At 32.7% G+C, this 25,140-nt stretch overlaps 11 protein-coding genes across 11 annotated transcripts; 5 read left to right on the forward strand and 6 right to left on the reverse strand.

Moving 5' to 3' along the window:
- Positions 1 to 560: 560 nt before the first annotated feature.
- PPL_01551 (ankyrin repeat domain-containing protein) lies at positions 561 to 3,034 on the forward strand (the record flags this gene model as incomplete). Its single annotated transcript, XM_020572558.1, has 2 exons — positions 561 to 585; positions 1,365 to 3,034. 2 exons carry the CDS (start codon positions 561 to 563, stop codon positions 3,032 to 3,034), a joined length of 1,695 nt encoding a protein of 564 aa, XP_020436675.1.
- A 183-nt stretch (positions 3,035 to 3,217) lies between these two features.
- PPL_01552 (uncharacterized protein) lies at positions 3,218 to 4,831 on the forward strand (the record flags this gene model as incomplete). The annotated part of the gene is made up of 1 exon (XM_020572559.1): positions 3,218 to 4,831. One exon carries the CDS (start codon positions 3,218 to 3,220, stop codon positions 4,829 to 4,831), a length of 1,614 nt encoding a protein of 537 aa, XP_020436676.1.
- A 227-nt stretch (positions 4,832 to 5,058) lies between these two features.
- Positions 5,059 to 5,907, reverse strand: PPL_01553 (carbohydrate-binding domain-containing protein; the record flags this gene model as incomplete). Its single annotated transcript, XM_020572560.1, has 1 exon — positions 5,059 to 5,907. The coding sequence occupies one exon, from the start codon at positions 5,905 to 5,907 to the stop codon at positions 5,059 to 5,061; it is 849 nt and encodes a 282-aa protein (XP_020436677.1).
- An 820-nt stretch (positions 5,908 to 6,727) lies between these two features.
- PPL_01554 (uncharacterized protein) lies at positions 6,728 to 8,039 on the forward strand (the record flags this gene model as incomplete). The annotated part of the gene is made up of 3 exons (XM_020572561.1): positions 6,728 to 6,739; positions 6,781 to 7,656; positions 7,944 to 8,039. The coding sequence occupies 3 exons, from the start codon at positions 6,728 to 6,730 to the stop codon at positions 8,037 to 8,039; spliced, it is 984 nt and encodes a 327-aa protein (XP_020436678.1).
- Positions 8,040 to 8,509: 470 nt separating this feature from the next.
- On the forward strand, positions 8,510 to 9,620 carry PPL_01555 (uncharacterized protein; the record flags this gene model as incomplete). Its single annotated transcript, XM_020572562.1, has 2 exons — positions 8,510 to 8,994; positions 9,068 to 9,620. The coding sequence occupies 2 exons, from the start codon at positions 8,510 to 8,512 to the stop codon at positions 9,618 to 9,620; spliced, it is 1,038 nt and encodes a 345-aa protein (XP_020436679.1).
- Positions 9,621 to 10,077: 457 nt separating this feature from the next.
- PPL_01556 (uncharacterized protein) lies at positions 10,078 to 11,488 on the forward strand (the record flags this gene model as incomplete). Its single annotated transcript, XM_020572563.1, has 3 exons — positions 10,078 to 10,101; positions 10,322 to 10,482; positions 10,606 to 11,488. 3 exons carry the CDS (start codon positions 10,078 to 10,080, stop codon positions 11,486 to 11,488), a joined length of 1,068 nt encoding a protein of 355 aa, XP_020436680.1.
- A 248-nt stretch (positions 11,489 to 11,736) lies between these two features.
- On the reverse strand, positions 11,737 to 16,020 carry PPL_01557 (myotubularin family protein; the record flags this gene model as incomplete). The annotated part of the gene is made up of 4 exons (XM_020572564.1): positions 11,737 to 12,069; positions 12,146 to 13,459; positions 13,537 to 15,715; positions 16,013 to 16,020. The coding sequence occupies 4 exons, from the start codon at positions 16,018 to 16,020 to the stop codon at positions 11,737 to 11,739; spliced, it is 3,834 nt and encodes a 1,277-aa protein (XP_020436681.1).
- A 233-nt stretch (positions 16,021 to 16,253) lies between these two features.
- mekA (MAP kinase kinase) lies at positions 16,254 to 18,176 on the reverse strand (the record flags this gene model as incomplete). Its single annotated transcript, XM_020572565.1, has 6 exons — positions 16,254 to 16,334; positions 16,406 to 16,451; positions 16,564 to 16,859; positions 17,049 to 17,335; positions 17,369 to 17,697; positions 17,776 to 18,176. 6 exons carry the CDS (start codon positions 18,174 to 18,176, stop codon positions 16,254 to 16,256), a joined length of 1,440 nt encoding a protein of 479 aa, XP_020436682.1.
- Positions 18,177 to 18,465: 289 nt separating this feature from the next.
- On the reverse strand, positions 18,466 to 19,466 carry coq3 (3,4-dihydroxy-5-hexaprenylbenzoate methyltransferase; the record flags this gene model as incomplete). Its single annotated transcript, XM_020572566.1, has 2 exons — positions 18,466 to 18,762; positions 18,849 to 19,466. 2 exons carry the CDS (start codon positions 19,464 to 19,466, stop codon positions 18,466 to 18,468), a joined length of 915 nt encoding a protein of 304 aa, XP_020436683.1.
- A 203-nt stretch (positions 19,467 to 19,669) lies between these two features.
- Positions 19,670 to 20,336, reverse strand: PPL_01560 (uncharacterized protein; the record flags this gene model as incomplete). The annotated part of the gene is made up of 2 exons (XM_020572567.1): positions 19,670 to 19,680; positions 19,808 to 20,336. 2 exons carry the CDS (start codon positions 20,334 to 20,336, stop codon positions 19,670 to 19,672), a joined length of 540 nt encoding a protein of 179 aa, XP_020436684.1.
- A 1,018-nt stretch (positions 20,337 to 21,354) lies between these two features.
- Positions 21,355 to 24,981, reverse strand: jcdI (transcription factor jumonji; the record flags this gene model as incomplete). Its single annotated transcript, XM_020572568.1, has 5 exons — positions 21,355 to 22,825; positions 22,894 to 22,969; positions 23,029 to 24,113; positions 24,785 to 24,813; positions 24,958 to 24,981. The coding sequence occupies 5 exons, from the start codon at positions 24,979 to 24,981 to the stop codon at positions 21,355 to 21,357; spliced, it is 2,685 nt and encodes an 894-aa protein (XP_020436685.1).
- Between the last annotated feature and the right edge of the window lie 159 nt (positions 24,982 to 25,140).

Raw genomic sequence — 25,140 nt, forward strand, 5'->3', positions numbered from 1 at the left:
TTAATAGAGTAGATTGGATCGTTGTTAAGAGGAGTGAGAATGAGCGGAGTGAATTTAATGTGTTAAATACGGAGTTTTGTTGTTTTTATGTGTTTATGTGTTAAAGTGTGGTGTGAGAGAGAAAAAAAAAAAGATATCCTTGTAAGATGAATATTGAATAATATGTACAAATAAAAATAAAAAAAAAACAATTAACAAAAACTTTTTAAATAATTCTTTTAGTAATAAAATAAAAATGATAATAATAATTATAATAATTATATATACAGATAAAAAACAATATAATGTGTTATGTTGTGTTATCAAATCAAAAACAAGCATATATCACCTCCCCTTTCTCTTTTTCTCTATTTTTTGATCCATTCAATTTCGAAATTTAATTAACCCCCTTCTACACCTTTTTTAGGTATTGAATTTAAACTTGTTTTAAATTCACAAAAAAACTATTATTGTTTTTTGTTTTTTTTTTTAAACTAGTATCACTCTTTATCACAAACAAAAACTTTTAAAAATGAATAAATTATCTGTGATAGAATTAAGTTATAAAAAACACAAATAAAATGCTGGAATCGTATAATAATAAAAGTAGGTTTAACGAATGATTTGATTCCAATTTTAATGGTTGATAGATCAACATCTTTAAATTTGTTAGGTGTTATTAACTATAATAAAAAAGTTTATCATAGGATGAAATCCGACGACATATTAAATTTTAAAAACAAATAAATAAATTTAGAATACATACATTAATGTTAAAAATAATAATATATGAATGAATAAAAGAATAAAAAGAGTAAAATACTTTACTTTGAGTAAGTTTGAACGGCTGCTTCTCCACTCCTGTAAGAGAACAATATCAACATTTTGGGCAATAGAAATTATTTCTTTATTATTAATTCATGTTTTTTTTTTTTTTGACTTTAATAGCTGATCATCAGCTTTCAAAAGTCCGATTTTTTTTTTTTGGTGGTTTTTTGCACCCCTGCAAAGGGTTTTGTGGGAATCGGAATCAAAAAAAAAGATCTTTTTTTGAAATCATAATTTTGGTTTGGATCACCACTAATATTTAGAATAAAAATTAATGAAAACTTCAGATACTATTCATAACAACTTCTCATCAAAACAAGAAATAAATTAATTTAATATTAAATTTTAAATTAAAATTAAATAAATTTGAATTGTTTTGGATAAGTTTATTATTTAACTATTATTAACAAATGTTAATACTTTTCAACAAAAAAAAACATCAATAAATATTTAAATTGTTTTTTTTTTTTTAAAATGAATCACTCATTTTTTTTGTTTAAGCGATCTGATGGAAGATAATAAATATATATTATTAAAGAAAATAATTAATAATTTAGTAATAAGAAATATTTTATTTAAAAATGTAAAGTCAATTGCATTTTGTGGTTGTAATTCACATTACAGTTGGTCGAATTTGATTAGGAACCCTATTCTACTGGTTAGATACAACTATATTGATGTGTTGTTAAATCAATATTTCAATTTGGAGGAGAACCTTCTAACGGATCTCCAACAGCGATACAAGTTTGTTACATCGGTGTTCGAAGCCGAGAGAAGTATCCGAGTATTCCTTGAGGAAGCAGTACAATTCAACAGAATCACTGTTTTGCGATATCTCTTTGATGAGAGGAATCTCAGGTTGAGGTCATTCAATATGAATGACTGCAGATGGACTGACATTGCTGCGCGGCACGGTCATTTCGAAATGGTGAAGTTCATCTACCAACATCCACTGCTGAGTGGCTACTGCTCTAAAGTCAACGACTCTACGTTCTATGAGGCGGCCAAGACTAACAATGTCGAGCTGATCGAATGGTTGTCAAAGAATATCAATATCACCAAGAACCCGATACTCCACTTTGTTAGCATGGAATCGATGTCTCCAATTGAATGTGCTTCGAGCCACGGGAACTTTGACATGGTAAAGTGGTTAGTGGTGAACAGACCAAAAGATAAACGGCTAAAAACAGTAGAGTTTTCTCTCGCCATCAATAGACTTGATATCATAGAGTGGTTGGATAGCAATGGCTATATCGATCATGCTAAAATAGAGATTGATTTAGATAGAGTGCTACCGACACTAAATGAACACTCTATCGAATGGCTAACCAACCCAACTGTTGACTTCAAGGTTAGGCTCAGCAGTCAGTCATTTGCAATTGCAGTATCCTCAGGTCGATTGAATATCGCTAAATGGATCAACGAGAAACACAAAGAATATGTTAAAGTTGTACCGTTATTAGATGTTGTTGGATCGTATCACCTCGAGACAATCCAATGGCTACATCATAACAAATTCCTTTATAGCGACAACCCAATAGGTGAACTATTGATACCAGACAAAGATACACCAGAAGCACAACCTTTTGAAATGATAAAATGGATTCATGAGAATAGATCCGAGAAGTTTAGCTTGGCCACCATGAGAAGTGCTGCATGTTTCTCACTGGACATCGTCAAGTACCTCCATAACAACGTTGGAATGAAATCCGATCTTTCATATGCAATCGAGAATGCAGCTAGATACCAACAATTGGACATTGTAAAGTTTCTTCATGAGAATACGTCGCAGACTATCAGACCAAATAGATTCCACAATATTATTGGATCGGCTGGCTTGGAAGTTGTTAAATTCATTCATAGCAATAGAAGTGAACGACAATATTGGACCCCGAGAGTTATGGATAAAGCGGCCAAACATAATCATTTAGATGCTATTAAATTCATGAACGAGAATAGAACGGAAAGATGTACACAACAAGCCATTGTATATTCAATTTATTTTGGTCACAACGATATCACCCAATATCTATTGGACCATAAACTATGTGAATACGATCACTACGTTACTTTTAAGCACGAAGGTGGAATCAATTTTCAATATGAAACTTCAACTTTTAACAACAATTATGATTTCTTAGATAATTCTGAAGATTTTGTTATTGAATTGGAGGATGACGATGATGATGATGATGATTATTCATCATCAGAGAGTTCATTCGATTAACTAACCACACTATTAATACGATATTTGATAAAATAATAAATATATAAAGATCTTTTAAAAATAAATATCTTGAGATATTCAATCAAATGTTCATTTCAAATTCTGAAAAAATAAAAATGGTCACATGATTTTATTTATTTTATTATCACTCCTTCATGTTATATGTATATATCTAAATAAAAGATGGATAATCTATTTAAAAATATAATAAATAATTTAGTCATTAGAAATAAAATATTTGAATATGTAGAGAATGATTCGATATGTGACTGTGCTTTTCATCATGGGTGGTCGGTTATCGAGAATGATCCATATTTACTCATTCAATATAATTTTATCGATATCTTACTCAATCAGTATTTCACTAAGAATGAAAACATTTTAACCGATCTACCACAACGATATCGTACCAGCTCTGAATTGGCAGCAGAACAACCAATCGAAAGATTTATAATAAGAGCAATTAATTACAACAGGTTATCAGTATTGAAATTTTTGTTTGACACAAGAAAGCTGGTGTTAGTATCATTTAAATATATAAATGTCTGGATTTCATATGCGGCGCAACGTGGCTATTTAGAGATTGTACAGTATCTCTATCAACATCCACAGTTTAAAGTGTATTTGAACGAAAAACATAACAATCGTACGTTCTATGAAGCCAGTAAATCCAAGAACATTCAATTGATTGAATGGCTTTCAAAGAATGTAGAGCTTAGTGCGAAACCAATCAGCTTCAACTCGTCACCGATTGAATGCGCAACTCAATTTGGAAATTCAGAGATGGTAAAGTGGTTGGCCTTGAACCGACCAATGGATAGTAAAGAACAAGTGGTAGAGCTTTGCATCGGTGGTAATAAATTAGATATTTTAGAATGGCTTGATTCACATGGTTTTATCGACAGAAACATGAAATCAATCAATTTAGAATTCGTAATTGAAGATATGAAAGTGGAAACTATCCAATGGGTGTTAGATTCTGATTACCATATCAAATTCGGTCAGAGAACTTTCTCTTTTGCAGTATCGAAAGGTCTTCTCGACTTTATTAAATGGATGGATCAAAGAGATAAGAGTCTGGTTGGTAAACAGGATTTACATATAGTTATCAACTCCTATCAATTTGAAACAATTAAATGGCTTCACGTCAACAATTACTTCATAGAAAACGCTCCGCCACTTTCAATATTGAGAACACCCGATAGTAAATTACCAACAACACTACCTCTGGAAATAGTGAGATGGGTTCACGAGAATAGGACCGAGGGATTTTCAGAATATTTTTTTGAATGTGCTGCTATGTTTTCACTTGAAATAGTAATGTTTCTGCATAGTATTGGACATGGTAGAGTGATGTCAATGGCACTCGAATATGCAGCTAGATACCAGAAATTGGACATTGTACAGTTTCTTCATTCCAATACACCAAATATATTGAGAGCATTGAAATTTCACAATATCATTGGAAGAGCAGGTTTAGATGTTGTTAAATTCATTCACAACAATAGAACTGAACGATGTTGGACAACCCTTTGCGTTGATAAAGCATCGAAAAATGGTGAATTCGAAGTGGTCAAATTCTTAATCGAGAATCGTACAGAAGGATGCACACAGAAAGCAATTAGATACTCCAAATACTTTGAATACGATGAGATCACCAACTACCTATTGGATCATAAACTATGTGAAGATGAACCATCAGACGATGATTTCGACATTAACTCTTTGGAAAATACTTCAATAGATGAAGATGAAGATGGATCAGACTATACTGAAGATGAAGATGAAGATTTTTAAAATATACAATGACAGAGAATCTACATAATAAAGAATCAATGAAACATTTAATAAAATTTAATTAAAGATCATTGACAAACAAGTTAATAATAACAATTTATATTTACAGATTAAATAGAGTACAATTAGCAGTTAAAAATATAATAATGTTTATTTATTAAAATATGCTCTCTTTTTTTCTCAAAAAAAGAGGCGATTAAGAAATTATGAATTATAAACTATAATGATTATTGATAAGTAACAGAAACAATATTGAAAGTTGGATTTCTATCGGATTTAGTGATGAATCCAAATTTATACTTGGAGTCAATTGCAATTTGATTGACATATGATGGTAAGGTAAAAGTAGATGGTTGTTGATTGTTGTTGTTGATTCTGACAAGATCCCAAATCGAAGAATCATCACGAAGTTGGACTGATGAACTAAGAATCAATGATTTAATAACTTTTTTGCTCTTGTTTTCAATGATTCCATCGAATTGATAATAATTGATATTGTTGGTTGTCCATTGATTTATAATGTTGCTTGAAATTGTGATATTTTTGTTGTTTGGTTTTGGTGTTTCAGTGACAACATTTGTATCATTACACGACAATCCAAATTGTGAATTCTGATTGAATGAGAAATAGAATGTGTATGGAATTGAATTATTTGCAACTCCAATTGCCATTGATGATGAGCAATATGAAAGTTGGAATTCCAATTTGATTCCTTTGATGTTCATGCTGACTGCTCCATTTCTTGAGATCAAGAGTGATCTTGCATCAGAGAATGGTAATGATACTTTATTGACATCGAATGGTTGTCTATTATTGCTTCTCGAACAATCAACATTGCTGGATGAAATTGAATTGAATGAATTGATATTGAATAGATCCGATGAGATTTGTGCTGAATACAATGAATTTCCAATCATGTATGAAACTGATCCTGATTCAAAATAGATAACTTTGATACCAATAACTGAACCATTAAAGTATTGTGACAATACATTGCTTGAACATTGTCCATGAACATTTCTGTTGGTAAGGAATAATAAACAAATAAAAACAAAAATAAAATTAAAGTTGTTCATATTTAAAAGTTTTATAAATATATAGTAATTATTTTTTTGAGTATATATTTATTAAAGAGTTAGAATAATTATATATTTATTTGAATTTAAATGTATTTATCTATAATTGTTAATTTGATTTGATGATAATTCTCCATTTTTAAAGTACTATTTATATTTAAAATAAAATAGAATATTTCTAAATAATTAAAAGACAATATATCAATTTGACAAACAATCACACAGATACCAAACGAATGATTGATCTTATACAACCTTTCAAAACAAAACTGGCTCTTGCCTGTAACCATAAATCGAATAAAAAAAAAAAAAAACCAGTGGTTATAATATCTTTTTTAATAATATTATTGTCTTTTCTATTATTTATTTATTTGTTTTTTACTTCTATAAGGAACATTATTTATTAAATGTATCATAATGTGAACTGCTAATCATTTGTTTATTTTTTTTGATATGATATAATTTAATTATTTGTTTATTATTTGAAAGATTATATAGTCTATAAACATATAATATACCGATTATATATATATATTAGTTACATAAGATAGGTGATAATTTATATTCCTCACTAATCATCATTCTCTCTTCGTAGTTATAGTTGTACAGATAGAAGGAATACATACACACAAATACCGATGACTCAGCAACTGTACTCTTCCTCCTCCTCTTCCTCTTCAAATCAAGAGCATGCACACACTGAACCATATATCGACTCTCTTGCGCTCTCATCACCAACAAATCAGTCTCAACAGGAAGTGCTTGAGGTAGTTAAAAGGATCAGAGGTTGGTCGAATAAAATAGATTTTTTGCGACAAGTATGACTTTATTTGTATTGCAAGAAATATAACTAACATCCTCATCTATATCCAGATAGGATATGTTCCCGATGGAGGAGTTGAACTTGGACCCATCAACCATAATACTTTTATAGCAAGAAGACAAAAGGATGGAGAGAGATCTGAGTTCAAGTCGAGGATATGGTTTAGAGATGGAAGGGCATGGATCTATGAAGTACCCTCAATGGCGCATTCATACACTGTCAATGCGATCAATATGATGATATGGGTTCAAACATTCCCAAACCAACATTTGTTGCGCATCGGAGGAGATGCGACATTGATCCTCCAACCAGGACATGCAAATGCTGAGCCAGACCAATCTTTGCAACCTCTTCGACCCAATGTCCCCAACAATCATTCGGCAGATGGACATGGAAATCCTTACCCAACATTGGTCATCGAAACAGCCAAGTCTCAATCACTTCCAGTGTTACATCAAAAGTGCCTCGACTATTTCATGGATCGTGTTGCTGCTGTGCTTCCTGCTCCTGGTGTCCCTGCTGTGGCTGCAATACCAAGCACAATCAGGATCGTTATTGGTGTCAAGATCTATCCCAGAAACAATGGAGACTTTGCGATGCTTGTTTTGTACTATCAGAATGGTGCAGCAGCAAATCCTGTCAGGATCATCTCTTGTGGAACGACACATTTGGATATCACCAATACAATCCAAAGACACTTGCCTCCCATATCTCCACCTGGATATGCTGCTCCTCATGGCTATGAAGGTGTCATGCCTCCAGTTGGGCCTCCTCCACCTGTAGCCAATCCAGCCAATCCCCTCAACCTTCAAAATCCTTGTAATGCACTTGGTCTTCCACTTTACCAACTCCAGATACCAACTGTTGAACTGTTCAATGGAGCACCACCCTTGCCACCAGGTGTCATTATTCCTCCATTCTATGCTGTAGACCTGCATTCCATCCAACAAATTACCAACCAAAAACTCCCGTGATGAAGCATCCAACTCTCGCAGAGCACTTTGATCCAGTAGTCTCCAACAACAATCCAATAAAGACAATGTATATATTCCTCATCCAAATCATCCCTCCAATTCTATCTCTCATCACAATACAATCACTCTCCATTCACATCCTTTCCTCACCTCCAATTGTGATTGATCACAATGATTCAATGATGATAATAAACAAAGACTTAAAGGTGTGAGATGATTCAAATTCTTTTATTGATTAGAGTTGGAATAGAACGACCGGTGAGAGTTCAATAACAGAATTAGTTCTATTGCTAATGTTGTTGTATACATTTATTTGTCTTTTCTCTATTACTTAAACTCTTTCTTTCATTTCTTTATTTAATATTAAATTAATCTATTTGGTTCATTTGCAATCATGATCAGTCGACCAATTTTTTTTTATTTTTAGCATTAATATATTAGTATTATTTTTAAATTTAATTTATAAAACAATTATTTTAATTTTTTATATTCAATTCTTTCTTTTTTAGTATTATTATTTGCAAATGAAAACGACTATGATCTTATTTAGCTTGATTTAAGATTTACTGTATCTTAGAAATTATTCATTTGAAGTTCGAAAAAGAAATCTTTTAAAATAAAAAAAAATTTCAAATTTTGGCGCATTGTAGTTGAACTTATTTTTAATTTATTTATAATTTTAATTTATTTTATAAATAAATTAAAATATTATTTTTTTTTTTTCATTTTACTTTGATTGATATTATTTAATAATAAATTGAAATAATAATAAGATATGCCAAATAAAAATAGTACTATAAAAGAAATGGATACACAACAACAAAAGCAAACAGCAACAAAACAACAGAAACAGAAATCGATTATCGATGATGCCGATAAAGACTTTTATGAGATTTTGGGTGTAGCCAAGACAGCATCAGATTCAGAGATCAAGAGAGCCTACTATAGATTGGCAAAGGAGGTACATCCCGATAAGAACGACACAGACGAAGCGAAAGAACAGTTTCAGAAGCTCGCCAGAATCTATAATATTTTGAAGGATCCAAAGACAAGAGAGTTCTACGATGAACACGGTGACACTGAATCAACTGATTTGGGTACATTCTCTGGCAAGGATCTCTATGAGGCATGGTTGAAGCAATACGATATAGTGCGTTTGACAGAGGAGAAGATTGCTGACTTCTTCAGTCAGATTGAGAATGAGAAGAAACACAGAGGTGTTCAAGTTAGTACTGAAGAAGAGAAAGATCTAATCGATTTCTATAACAAGAAGAAAGGTGATATGAAACTGTAAGTAAACAACTTTTTATAAAGTCATCAAAAATCAATCAAATGCATCATTAACTTTTGTGGTTTATAATAGAATCAAAGAATATGTATTCAATTGTGAAAAAAAGAGTGATGTAGTTAGAATGTGTGATCATTTAAATCAACTGATAGAATCAGGCAAACTTCAATCATATCCAATGTTTTCTAAAACTGCAACACTTTCAAAGAAATCAACTACAACAACAACTACCACTACTACTGTAAAATCAAATACTAAACCAACAAATAAGAAAGAAACAACTAATAATAATAATAATAAGAAAAAAGCTAAAGTTGTAGTGGATGAGGAAGAAGAAGAAGAAGAGGATGAGAATGTCGATGATTTAGATGATATGATGAGTGAAGATGATTTAGCAGATGACGATGCTTATGAAAACGATGACTATGAAGAAGAAGAAGATGAAGAAGATATTAAAGTTACTAGTAATAAAAAGAAATCACATTCAATGGCAGCCAACAATAAAAAATCAACAAAGTCATCATCTAAACCCAATGTTGGGAAGAAAGCAACCACTCCAAAGAAATCAATGAAAAGATCACAAAGTGCAAAGAGTGCAGTTAAAGCAAAATCATCTGCAAATAAATAAAAACAACTATTCATTTTCATTTTTTTCTAAAATGCAATTGTTGGGTTCAATTTCGAGAAGGACCCGAACATAGACCCGGCCATTGTTTATACAACAATTGTGTGAAATTGAATAATGTGGTTGTTTGATTGAATCCATTGATCGTTTGCTCTTTGATTGATTTTCAATAGAGACTGTCTCTATGGAACAATCAAATCTCCCCAATCATAAAATAAAAATTAAATTGTATTACAACACTTTACACCAAACTTGGCATACTTGTTATTGATGATGATGAAATTGTGTAAAACATTGTTCATTTTTTTTGTTTTATTTTAGAAAAAAATTAAGGTGACACCCCACATCATTTTAGATATTTCTTTTTTTTGATATTTTTTTTTTATTTTCATTTTTTTTTAGATGAACAATACTTTTTTTTTTTTTTAACCTTTTCACCCCAGATATTTTTACTAAAAAAATGGCAAAAAATTCCATTCAAGGTGTTCTATTTTTTGCTATTGAAAAAAAATATTATTGTTTTTTAATTTTTTAATATTTTTTTTTTTTTCTGCTTACTACTGTAGAATTTACATCATACTTTTACCGACCGGGTATATAAAAGGGGGCATCACTACTCTTTAAATTTCATCACAGCACACACAATCATCTACAAATAATTTTATATTTCATTCCATCTTACATATATAATAATATCTTATTAGACTATGGAACAAGGACCAGCTATCATTGACATCGGTCGTTTCTTGGCAGATCCAACCTCTGCTGAGGCACTCGAAGACTGCAAGAATCTCGTCAAGACCTTGCAAGAGACAAGTTGTCTTGTCATCAAGAGTCCAAAAGTAAATGAAGAACAAAATAGCAGGTATGTTGCCATACAAAAAAAAAATTGGTCGACCAAAAATGGTTAATGACGTCATTTGAAATAATAAGATAAGATGACAATATATTTATTAATAATGCTGAAATTACTATATTAAAAATTTAGATTTTTGGATATGATGGAACAATATTATGAACAACCAACTGAAGCTTTGATGAAGGATGTTCACCCAGAGTGGAGCTATCAATTGGGTGCCACTCCAGAGTTCACTGAGAAGCCAAGAGACCATGCCGATGTTATCAAGGCCCTCAAGCCACAATATGCTGCTCATGCTCCACGTGGTGCCGATCCAAAGTGGCGTTTCTTCTGGCGTATTGGTGACAGACCATCTGATACCGCCTACCCAGAGCTCAACTGTCCACCAGTCATCCCAGCCAAGTTCCCACACTGGCAAGATGTCATGGACTCCTGGGGATCATTGATGCTCTCCTCGATCGAAACCGTTTCAGAGATGATTGCCACCGGTTACGGTTTACCAGTCGACTCGATCACCAAGATGATGAAGAACGGTCCACATTTATTGGCTCCAACCGGTTCAGACTTGAAGAGATTCGGTGATTTGGATCAAATTTTCGCTGGTTTCCATTACGATTTCAATTTGTTAACCATCCACGGAAAGTCTCGTTATCCAGGTTTGTACATCTGGTTGCGTGACGGTACCAGAGTCTTGGTCAAGGTTCCACCCGGATGTTTGTTGTTGCAAGCCGGTAAGCAACTCGAATGGATCACCGGTGGTGATATCATGGCTGGTTTCCACGAGGTCGTCGTCACCAAGGAGACCCAAGCTGCAGTCGAAAAGGCAAAGGAAGAAGGTAGATCGTTGTGGCGTATCTCATCCACCCTCTTTGGTCACATCGCCTCCGACACCACTTTGAATATTCTCCCACCATTCAGCAATGAGGAGAATCTCAAGAAATACCCAGCCATCCTCGCTGGTAAACAATCTGAAGAAGAGTTACAAATGATTAACCTCCAACAAAAGAGTTAAAAAAAAATATGTACATAATCATTTGTTTTTCCCCAACCTCTTTTTTTCAAACAACATCGCAATAATCAACTTCACATAAAAACCCAATACAATATTGAAAATTTGGTTCTTTTTTATTCCACACAATATATAAATAAAATATGTATAAAAATTATAAAACCTAAAATTAATTTAGCAATCATTCTTCTTTCGATTATAAATAAAAAGTAAAAAGTAAATCTTTTACTATTTTTTTTTATTATTATTAATTAATTATCTTCCTTTCTATTCTTTCCAACTAATTTCACAATTGATTCATTTATAACAACTCTTTGCTTGTAGTTTTCTTTATATCTAAAGTAATAGTTGTTCCAAAATTGAATGTCTGAAAGGAAAAAGTTGTGAAAGATTGGTTTTGGATCGTCAATGAAGAAGTAATTGGTAAATTCGATTTCGTTTGAATTGAGATACATCCACAAACTAGCAAGACCTCCATTTCTCTTTGTGTATAAAACACGTTCTTTTTGATGATTGAATAAAAAGGTACCATATCTACAGTTATATACAGATTCTAAAATTGTAATTAAGAATTTTTCATTAAACTAAATTTTTAAATAGAGAAATGAACAGACTTATTAGTATGAAGAATAATAATAAAGTAATTTGAGTTATAAATACCTGGAATGTAGTTGGGAACAAGTTGGTTAGTTGCCAAACGGCATCGATAAACATTAAAAATATAGGTGAGAACTCTTCGTCATTCTTTTCATGGTGAACATGTGCGCAACGATGAGTGAATTGATGACCAAAACTCAACCATTCCTTCTCTATGAGTACTTGGAATCCACGGTAGGTTCGGTAGTATGGATCCAAAAGCAGTTGTGAAAGTGCTACCAACTGACTGGTTCTGTCCCAACCGTCGCTACAGTGTGTCAAAACCGAAGATCCTTTCTTGTCAACCATTTCCACCACGATGTTGGCAGAGTTGATGATCTGATAGATGTGCTCCAACCATTGTGTTCCATCGAGCATCGACAACCAATTCGACGTCTCTGGTAACTGAATCAGGTTATACAGTTTCTTGTAGCTATCTCTCATTACATGGATATTACCGATGCCAAGGAATTGGAGTTCCACGTTCTGATAGAGACTGGTATCTTCGTGACCTTTTCCAAGTAGTGTGTTGGCCTTTGCATTTGCCATTGGACGTGAATCCATAACGTAGAGTACAGGTGAATTGGTGTTGGAGCGAGTTATGATATTCAAATACTCTTCATCTTCATTGCATTTCGATTTGAAGATACCGACTCTTGGCTGACTGCAACGTGTAATCGTGGATTTATGTGTCTTGTGAATCCAACAGATGGCTGGCACACGACCCTTTTCACGGAACAGCGAAATCTTTTTCAAATCGTCATCGGTTACGGTCACCGGTACGACAAACAACGATGGGTAGGTCGGACATAGACTGTAGTCTCTGTTGGCGTAGGTGATACGCCAGTTGTCGACCGGGAATTGAAGACGAAGGAATTCATCTTCGACGTTGTAGATGGTGTCCAACGATGGGTCGTAGGGTTCAGCATTTGCAAATGCAAACAAATCGGTGACTTCGTAGCTCTCCAATCGATTCTTTATCTTTTCCCAAATCGATGGATTGTTCAGTGAGAATACACATACACGGAAATCCTTACAGGTTATCTCTGTCTGATTGTTATTGAGATGCTTCAACTTTGATATCGAGGTAATCGGAATATCACAATCGTCTTTGGTACCAAAGTCATCATAGGAAGAGCGGTTCAAAGCTTCGAAAATCACACGGTAATTCGTTAGATAGAGTGTACCTTTCTTCATTTGACCTTGGACATAACGATCACATGTAGTTCTATTCTCAATAGATTCACCTGCAATAGTAATTGGAATTCTGGCACCTGCAAACAGCTCTAAATCTTTCATAACCGTTGAGTTATTAGATGGTTTAAATTCCAAAATATCCTAAACGTTTAATAATAATAGATGATTGATAAGTAAATAGTTTTAAACAATCTGTGTTTTATATATCTATAACTTACAATATGATTATCAATATTTAATACATTGAATGATTCTACATTATTAATACAATCGATAGAGTCTGTTCCCTTTACCAAGAATAGTTCGTATGATTCCAGATCCTTGGTGGTCACAGTTGTACTTGTGCAGTTGTCAATGAGTAGTTGTTTTAGGTCGGTGATCATGGTGTATTGTCCGTAGACAACGATGAATGTCTGTAGATTACAATAGAGTTTGATGGTATTTCTGAAACCTTCGACCAATGTCATCTTGCAGATGGTCGGTGTCGGTTTGAATTCGACGACGGCTTCGTTTGGCAGGTTGTATGATTTGAGTGTACGGTGACCTTCCATCCAGACACCGGATCCACTCTTTTGGTAGTACAAGCAGAATCCAGAGGATTCACTCTGGTTCTCAAAGATTGTGTTACTCTTTGCATTGATACTGGTGATACTTGATTGCTCAACGAGTAGTGGACTCGTTGGTGATACCATTGGTTTGGCTGAAATGCTGTTCCTGTTCGATGATAGTGTTGGACTGTTGGCTTTGCTACCTGAGGAGGAGGAGGAAGAGGAGGAAGTGTTTCCACTGTAGTCAGAAGAGAGCGCAGGTGAGAGTGATGATGTGCTTGTAGACATGATAGATGGTGGTGGAGTCGTTGCCGATACAATCGATTGAATGATTTCATTGACAGTTCTATGTGGATTAAAGTGGAATTGTCGGTAGGTTTGATGAGATGGGAACAGCACTGTAAGATTGTATCCTTCGTCCTCATCATCGCTATCTTCAGATGCGCCATCCAATATCAAAGTGGTCTGTGACAGTGTCAGAGGATTAACAGTGGTAACCACCGAGTGAGAATCTACACTCTTTTTCTTTTGTTGTTTCGCTTTGAAAAGGAAAATTGAATCTTCCAAACGATTTTGATTGTTGAGTTTACAGTTTGTCAGTAGTTGTTTGTGTTGCAGCGGAAGTGGACGTGTATCACTCGATTCCTGTAGATAAAGACCAAATGAATTTGGATCAGTAGATGATGATTGTTGTTGTTGTTGTTGCTGCTGTTGCTGTTGTGTTGGATATATATATTGAACGATAAAACATATTGCATCGTGCACAGTACTGTTCTCACTAAAACACAATGTAAAATAACTGTGAATCGGTTCTATCCATACGAGTAGACTCGATTGAACACCGAGCAGCAGTGCAGTTCTCTTCTCAAACCGCAGTGCAAATTCAATGTATTCTTGTTTGACGGTTTCCTGGGTGATGGAATCGTCCATTGCCAACCGCTTGATGTGAGCGTCCTCCGAGCTGTTGATCTTGGCTTCCCAGCGATCCTCATGCGCGTGTATCAGCTGGCAGTTTGGCAAAGCCGATGGAAATTGGCTTTCAATACGGTGAACGACATCGTAGACCCGCTTGTGTTGTGATGGCAGTGCGAATTGCCAGCCACTTCCGACGTGACCGATTCCACCAATCGGAATGACAGAGCCGGGCTGTCCGTTGTTGTGGTTATTACCGCTGCCACCACGCGAAGGTGAACCAATTGTGAGTGTTCTACTCGCTTTAATACTATCGACAATCTCAGTGATCGAGTTACTTCTGGAATGTGGAACGTTCTCACGTAGTAGTGTTTCCAGCTGATTCGAAGGTACGATCGTCTTGTAGAACCATCTTGGTACGGAAGTTTCCAACTGATCGACTTGTCGCAAGTCGAGATACTCTCCATTGCCAATGTTATAACTCATCAAGCATTGATCATTAGCCAATCTAACTCTCTTTTTATACATAACACTACTACTCTTTAGCTTAACTCTATGACTACTCTTTTCATTACTACTATTATTATTACTATCTAAACTATTTTTATTATTATTATCAGTGTCACCAACCAAGTGATCATTATTTGATTCAGAATGACCATGAGAATGACCATGATTACTATTACTATTTGTGTTGTTGTTGTTATGAGATAGTATCGATGATGATGATTCTAATGGTTTAAATAAAGCATATTCCTCCATATCCGATATCTTCATAGATCTTCCAGTTTGTTTGTAAAAGACAGTGATCTCACCAATAGTTGTATGTGAATCGACGTTGATTGTTTGACGATCATCCCATGGGTATATCTTTATATAAACCACCAAAGGTCTACTTTGATATGGATTTAAATGATCCATTACCACAGCCTCACTTCTAAATTAATGTTATTACACAATGATTAAATAATATCTATCTATAACTTTTAATCTAATCTAATCTTTGATAATTAAAACAAATTTAAGAAACTTGTGAAACAGTGAGTAGTTAGATAAATCTATAGATAGATTTATGATTTTTAGTATTATATTATTGTTATATATTTATTTTTAAAAGTGTAGTGATTTATTATTATTGTTTGCAAAAATATCTAACAATGGAAAATTTTTTAAAAATAAAAATAAAAAAACTTTTTGATTGTTTTCAAAAACAAAATCCCAGGATCATACATACATTCTCATTTAATAAAGAAGAGTTAGTAAATAATAGATGTGAATATCACCATTTTTAAATATTTCTTAATTTTTAGAATCATTATTCTATTCTATGTTTTTGTTTATTGAAAATAGAAAATAATAATAATAAATAAGTTGTGCAAATGCAAAGTTTGGTTTAGTTTTTAATTATTTGGTTCTTTACAAAAAAGGTGTATAAAATATATATTTATTATTATTTATCTTTAGTTAACTTTAGCTTAAGATGATTTCAAATGATTCGTTATCCATTCTTCTAAATTAATATCTTCGTTCTCATATTTTTTAATAAATGGATGATTCTAATATTGAATTGAATTGAAAATTAGTAAAAAATTGATAGATTGATAAATGATCATGTGGTTATACTTACTAGTAAAGTAGATGCACTTGGTCTATCTTCTGGTTCCTTTTGTAAACTATTGGTTGTTGGAATAGATAAATATTAAAAAAAAAAGATGATTGGTTAATTAATTAGAGTGGGGTTATTATTATTGTTATTGTTATTGTTTTTTTTATAAAAAATCTTACCAATCAGAAATAAACGAACAAAACTCTTTTGAAAATCTATCGGGTGGTGGTACTGGTGCAGGTTCTTTCACGATATAGTCCATCAATGTCCAGAATCCAATTCCAATATTTGGACCACCATCTGTGTCACCGCTACCACCGCTACTGTTGTTATTATCGGGTGGATATGGGAATCTACCAATTGCACACTCCAGCATGGTTAATCCCAGACTCCAGATGTCGGAATCGTAGGAATACGAGCGACCACTGATACGCTCCGGTGACATATAGACAACGGTGCCTACCCATGTCACCGCCTGCGACAATGTATCGTGACGCTGACTACTCACGCCAAAGTCAGAGATCTTCGCTTCACCGCTCGATGCACTGATCAAGATATTCGACGGTTTGATATCACGGTGTATCAGATGGAGCTGTCGGTGCAAATAGAACAGACCTTGTAGCACCTGTTTCGTCAGCTTTGAGAGTATTGCCTCTGGTATCACCTTGACCTTTGCCAGTAGATCAGTGAGTGATCCACCATCCATGTATTCAAGCACGATGTGTATGGATCCATCGTTGTAGAATGCATCGTAGAATGAAACGATGTAGGGACAGTGTGTCTTGTGCAGCGTCTTTAACTCCAACAGAATCTGTTTCCTTACATTCTCTTGTATATCGAGTGTGACCACCTTTAACGCCAAATAACTATTCGATTTCTTGTGATACGCCAATTTAACAACACCACCTTCTCCTTTTCCTAAAATCTTTACAACCTGTAAATCCGATAGTTCTAAAGATAACATTTCATATTGTGGTAAATTACTATTATTATTATTATTATTATTATTATTATTATTACTACTACTATTGTTATTATTGTTATTAGATTCATTATTATTCTTTACATTATTATTATTATTATTGTTTGTACTAATACTATTATTAATATTTTGATTATTTGACTTATTATTGTTGTTGTTACTATTATCTAAAGATTTATTATTTGTACCAATACCTAAATTACTATATCTATTTGGATATCTTCTTCTATCAGTAAAATTGAGTGGACTGTTTCTTGGTGATTCACCTTTGATGAGTAAACCTTTTTTGTTTATTGCTAAATCACCTTCTTTAAATGTTCCACTATTTGTTCTATTTAGAATTACCAAAAAAATAATGTTAGTTTAGGAAAATTGTATTTGAATTAAATTAAAGTAGGTAGTTACATACAATGAAAAAGGTTTATCGGGATCATTTGATGAAATAACAAAATTATTGAAACTGTTTGATATATTTCTAATCTCTCTTTCTCTTTCCCTTTCTCTTTCTGTTAATTGGTTACCTGTACTATTCCTTATACCACTACTAGTAACACCATTGTTATTATTGTTGCTTAGTGTTGATTGCGATGATGATGATGATGATGAACCATTGTTTACATTATTATTCGATTGTTGAGTTGAAGTTGAAGTTGAAGTAGAAGTGGTACTTGTTGTTGTTGTTGTTGTAGCAGATGATGTTACAGGATTAAATAAATTTGAACTCTCAATGGCATTATCGACAGGAGTATTAGGTGAAGATGTATTACAATTAATATTGATCTTTAAAGATCCTTTCTTTGACTGAAACATTTATCATTAAAATCGATTATAAGAAATCTATATACATTTATTTACTAATACTAAAGATCTATACTATTGTTATTTAAAATATCAAAATAGGTTACTAATTTGAAAAAAAAAAAAAAAAAAAAAAGTGGGTAGATAAATAATAAATGAAATATTTGTTATTATTATTTTGGATTTGGTGGTAAGAAAAACAAACAAACTGCGAATGAGTTTCAAAGAAAATTATATTTTAAAACAATTTGTAAATTGTTGTTTGTTGTTTGTTTTTGTTTTACTTTTTATTTAATTGCATTCAACTGTTGTTTGTTGTTGATGTTGTTGATTTCATTGCAAATAAAATATAATTAACATTGGTATTGTTGATAAGTGACCAATTCATTGTAAGTGGGTTCATGAATAAACCAGAGATATCTTTAAGATTCACTTGGTTGCCAGATAGATAGGATTGTAGATCCTCTGGTTTAACGTATTGATCCCAATGATGTGTACCTACAGGTACGAATTTACATATGTATTCTGCTCCAACAATTGTAGTTAGATATGCCAATGTAGTCTTATTCATTGTTGATAAAAAGAAGCATCCTCCTGGCTATTATTAAATTATTGTTAACAATTTATATTAGATTCTAATTCATAATTATATATATATATATATGCTTGCTTGTTTATATTTACTTTAATTAGAGATGTACATTGTTTAATAAATTCAGGTACATTTTCAACGTGTTCAACTACTTCCATGGTTGTTACGATGTCGTACGATGAGTGGTGATCGATTGCATGTTGCTCGACTGTAGATTCAATGTATTGGAGTGTGTTGCGATCGATGTTGTCAGAGAGTGTTTTATCTTGTTTGGCATGTGCAATTGCCATCGATATGTTATTGCCAGCAGCATCGAGACCAACTACATCTGCACCCAATCTACTGAATGACTCTGTTAGTAAACCAGCACCACATCCGACATCGATGATCTTCAAGCCTGCCAACGATTTACCACTACCACCACCACCACTAGTTTTGATGACACCACTCTGTTTCAAACGATCAACCATATATTGAACTCTAACTGGATTCATTTTGTGTAGTGGTCTCATCGGTCCATTTATATCCCACCAATCTTTTGCCATACCATTAAAGAACTTTATTTCCTCTTCTTTCATTGAGCTGAAAGTATTCTTTGTTGTATTACTATTACTATTTACATTATTAACATTGTTTGTACTATAATTATATGATCTATAGTTTGATATATATCTTGATTTAGTTATTAAATTACTTATATTTTTGATCATTTTTTTCATCAGAATGTTTAAAAAAAAAAAAAAAACAAAATGAATATCAGATCAGAATTAAATGTGAACATTAATGTGGTTGATCAAATGATTAGGTCATTTGTTTTTTTTTTTTTTAGTTTTATTTGTAAATAAAAAAAAAAAAGATAAATATAATATATTTGATTCGAATTTGATTTAAATTTGGTTGTTTAATATAAAATTCATATATTATCTATATATAAATTTATGATTATATATAGGTGTGGTTTTATTGATGTTATTGTTGTTATTGTTGTTTGATTGATAATGTAATGTTGTTTGTTATTAAGCTTTAGCTAGTTAGTTGTTTTAAAAATAACTGTCTTGTGGTGGTGTACGTTGAGTTGTCATTACGGCTGAATTGTTTGCCATGCTGGATCTAGATGACGATGGGTATTTGGTACGGTCACGTTTAATGTAATTGAAAATAGCGAGACCAATCAGACTGACAGTGACCATTCCACCCACTAGACAAACGATCATAATGATTTGCTTTTTGGTTGGTGCACTCTGTGAATCTGAACATTCTTTGACATCGACTTCAGTGTCACTCGACCAGATCGTTTCTCTTCTGCTATTCATAATCGAAACGGTATAAACACCATCGGCCAACTCAAACACTGTCTCATCAGAAGTGACCTGCTTTGAAATATTCGCTCCATCATCCGATTTCAAAACTATAGTATATGGTAAATTATTTAAACCCGGTTGATTTATATCTATGGTAATTGTTAATTTACTGCAACCAATCTTGAAAATCGGCGACAGACTGGCAGCTCCATATGAAAAATCTACCACTAAAATCGTCAGAAGCATGAAAATTATTTTATAATTATTACTATTATACATTTTATTATATCTAAATATTATTATTATTATTATTGATTAAGATGAAATTGTATTGTTATGATTTACTGTGTAATTACTGGGTTAAAAAAATAATTAAATAACAATATTAGATGAAAAAGAAATAAATCTAAGATATTTTTTTTATTTATCTATCTACCTTATTCTTTTAATTGAATTGAAATTATCTACAAATAGAAATAATTAATAAAGTAAAAAGTGTTTGTTGATTATTGATGGTGCAATCAAAACAGCTCTCTACAGTTTGGAATAGATTATTTTATTATTTTTTGTTTTTTTTTGTGAACAACAACGCATATTTTGTCTTTTTGTGATATCATTCGCATCTACTATTCAATCCTCTATGTGGACATACATTTTAAAAGATATTTGATTGGAGATTTGTCTCTTTTGTTAGTTTAAACAGCCCAAACATTTACTAAACCACTAAGGTACCCCACAATTTGTAATAAAAATCACCAAAATGATGTGTTTTTCCCCTCTAAAAACTCTTGGATAGTTAAATTGATCAAAAAATAATGATTTTGTGAATGAGGGGTGTGGTTTTTTTTAGAAATGATTTTTTTTTTTCAGAATTTGGAGGGGGTGACCTCTCGCCAGATTCGAAAAGAAGGACCACTCTCCTCATATGGATGCATGTCATTGGTTAAACTCGATGATCTGTATTATCAACCTTTGTGATTTATGAACCATTGAAAAATTATAAATCAATTTAAAGATTTTTTATGATTTTCCTTTTCAGATAGTTGAAACTCTCTTATTTTTGAAATTAAAAATAAAATTGCAATTTTATATGGTAAATTTTTTTCAATGATAGTGGTTGTGGCTGTTTTTCAAGAGAATAAATCATATTAAGGCTTGGCACCAATTTAAAGTTTTGTAAAAAAAAAACAAAATAAAACTACCATTTTTATTATTATGGCTGTTTAATATAATAAACAACAAACGGATTGTTGTGGTTGTTTGGTTGTTTGTCTTTTTTTTTTTTTTTAAAAAAAATCTATTCTCCGATTATATAATCAATATCATAGATTAATCTGGCTAGTTCTTCCATGGTATTGGCGTTTAGGCAATCGGGAACATGACGAACAATTGTTGTAAGTGCATTGCAGTGATGAATCAATGTGTAGCACATACAACGTTTGATGAATTGTGATGGGTTTTCATTGTAGACATCCAACCAAGTCTTTTTAGTTGTTGTTGTTGTTGGTTGGCTAGTAGTAGAGGGCACTTCGTAGCATTTCAAAAAGCTGCGCAACTTGTTCTTATCACCAGCGAAAATGGAGAGGTGTAGTGAAACCAATTCGTAGTATCTATCACCAAAGTTTGAATCACCGAAATCGATTAACTTGTTTGCTTGCCAAATCTCCTCTTCCTCCACTTGTTCTTCCTCCTCGGGTAGTGAGGCGGTTGCAGCTTGTTTGGCTTTTGTAGGTTGTTTCTTTGAATGGATGCTCAACTTTTTGTTGTTGGGTGTTGGGTGAATTTTAAGTTGTTTAAGGTTGAGCTTCTTTTTCTTGGGCTGAATGATAATGTCACCTAGAATATTTTCATCAGTGAGATCACCATGAATATAACAAGGAGGAAGTGTCTTGTCGATATATGAATCTAGATCGACCGGTAAGTAAGCATCGACCATCTTGAGTAATTGAGTAGGTAATCCACCCCAATTCCATAGATTCTCTTTGGTATTGGCAAGTAACTTGTTCTTGATATGTAATCTCCAAACACTCCAAAGATCTGCGCTGCTGCTGTTGTCTTGATTGAAATATGGATTATTATTTTCCATGTTTAATGGTAGATTATGAATATTCATCATTAACTTGGCAAGCATTGGTATTAATATTTTATCATCTATAGTTGGTGGTATCTCTCCATCTTCTTCATCTTCATCATCCTCCTCTTCTTCTTCCTCGGTAGGTGGATATGGGAATGGTAATTCATCTGGTACATCTTGAACATCCTGTAGACTTGTACCATCGAAAAAGTTGGTAATGATATATGGCCATTTCCAAAGCATTGACGATTCGGAATCATCGACCTCTGTTTTCTTTGGCTTGAAGTTTCCATCTAGTAAATAACCGCTTCCAAGTAGCGATGGTGTGATTGATGCCAGATATTGATTGTCTTTGATGAGCGAGTAGAGATGACGTTCACGAAGGAAACTATCTTCTCCACCATACTTTGTACAGAAAAACTTTACAACATAGTTTCTATTTACAAAAAATACAGGACTCTGACCAGACTCACTAGAGGCGACCTGGAAATCATCGGCAGTGAACGATTGATTTGGAAAGTGTCTCGAGAAGACCTCTTGTACCAATGGACCCCAATAAACAAGATCAGAGAAATCGTGTTGAAATTGTGAATTTGTCAATTCAAACTCTTTGAATTTACTTTCAAACTCTGGACGATCCGCTAATAATAGTTTTTTAAAATCATGATATTCTTTACCATTCTTTTTATGACCACTGTTATTTAAATGAATAAATAAATTGGATTAATTTAAGATTACAATTATTATTATTTTTACACTTACATTAAATCATCACAAACTTTAAGGAAATTTTGTGAATCACAAAAGTTTTGAGTAACAGCAATTGATTCCTCAAGATCTAATAAGAAAATGATTATAAATATTTTGATAATCTGTTAATTTTTTTTAATTACTTACTTAAAACCATGTGCCACCAACCACCAGGTACAAATATAGTTTCACCTGGATATTGAATAACTTCGATTGGTCTTTGATCTGGTGGAAGATATGGGTAGACTTCGAGCAGCCAAAGTAGGGATGCAGGACCACCATAGAACTTTTCATCGACGTCGTCCATTGATACTCCGATTGGTGTGGAGGAAGGTGGGTACATGAGCCAACGTTTGCATCCAGAGACAAGACTGTTCCATGCGCTCGTTCCTGCTGGGTCGATATGCCAAGGTGCACCAGAACGAGGTGGTCCTATTACGATCCAACGGTAGTGTGGACGCTTATCGTTTTGAAACTGGAAGAGATCCTCTGGGAAGAACTTGCTCGGTACTTTATATTCGTTGAGCATTGCCGGTGCTTTCTCGCCAAACGATTGGTCAAATACATAGAGTGGTTCCTCATCGTTTTGTGTTGCCATGTACTGAACATAGTCGGCGAATCGCATCGGGATATTCTTGTGATCGCCATGACTAATCTTGAAACAAACATCTCCGAATCGTTCGATCAGTCGTTGTTTTGTCCATTCAGTGTTGGCTGGCCAGTCTAGCTGACCGTTGGTGAACACCATTGGGATGGATGGACGTTCGTATCGCTCTACAAACTGTTCATAGGTCAAGAGCGATGCATCGCACTTGTCAACCAAGCCGGAATCCTCCACTTTGAAGTCCTTGATTTGCATGTGTCTACGAAGCCATCGGGTGTAGATCACCATCGATTGGAACAACGGGAAGTTGAGTTGTGCCATTGGGAATGCAGACATGTCACGACCATTCGAATAGAGGTATTTCACTGCCGACAGCTTCCAACTTATGTAATAGACAATGTTGCCGCGCTGTGCAGTGTTATTGGTTGTCTCTCTAAAGAATGCATCCATCCAAAGTCGATCATCATTCAACATCACATAGAAAGCAGGACTGACTCGTTGTAACGACAACAACTCTGGTACTGTCAGCTCATCAAAGATTGCTTCCAACAAGAATGTATCTTCCAACACTGATAGATATCCAAGACCATCATTTCTAAATTTACATTCTTTATTCTCAAAGAAATTTCTATTATTTAATAAACTTAATTTCTTTTTCATGTGTGTGTTTGTGTGTAAATAAATAATTATAAATAAGTAAGTATATTTAAAAAAACAATGAATGAAATGATAAAAAAAAAAAAAAAAAAAGATAAATAAAAATATTAAAAAAAAAAGGTATAGATATCTGAAAATGAAATTCAATTTAAATAAAAATTAAAAATTAAATTGTTGTGTAATCCCTAATACCTAATATATTATTATGATGACAATGAACTTATTGGTTCAAAGAAAATAAAGAAAAGAGTCGTAAGGATGATGACAAAAAAAAAAAAAAAACCAATATTTAAAAGGTCAACAATCTTTTTGTTTAGACGATTTAAAGATAGTGGTGATTCGATAATTTTGAAGTTGTTTGAAGATAGTTTTTTTTTTTTTTTTTTTTTTTTTATGTTGTTGTTATTTTATTGTGTATTGATTTGACCATTCAAATCGATCAAAGAATAACTTGGTAATTAAAGCAAAAAAATTGATATTTTTAATATTTTTTTTTAAAAAAGACCCACAAGTCATGAGCATTCGACATGATTTTTTTGAAAAAAAAATTAATTAAAAAAAAGATATTTTTGTAAATGTTTACAGTTTTTTTTATTGGTTCATTTAAATTGGTGTTGTGTGAAGAAAAAAGGAACAACTTACATCAAAAAAACCCATGACAACCTGCTAATCTTTGAAAAATAAAAACTTGTTTGATAATATAATAATATCATTCATTTTTTTTTTTGTTTATTTTTTATTATTGTTGATGATGTAACACAACCTTGTGTAGGAGTATCGTTATTATTAAGGAGTCAATATTAATTTTTTTTTACCTTCAAATAGAACAAGTTTTTCATTCTAAAATTCAATCTATTTTTTTTTCTCAAATTATATAAAGTAAGTAAATATATTAATTAATAAGTATATATATATTATATGTATATAAATTAATCATTTTTTTATTATTTTTAATAAATAAATTTATAATAATATATATTAATTAATCTCTATCTATT

Source organism: Heterostelium album (assembly GCF_000004825.1).
Source record: "Heterostelium album PN500 unplaced genomic scaffold PPL_scaffold2, whole genome shotgun sequence".
Taxonomy (NCBI): domain Eukaryota; phylum Evosea; class Eumycetozoa; order Acytosteliales; family Acytosteliaceae; genus Heterostelium; species Heterostelium album.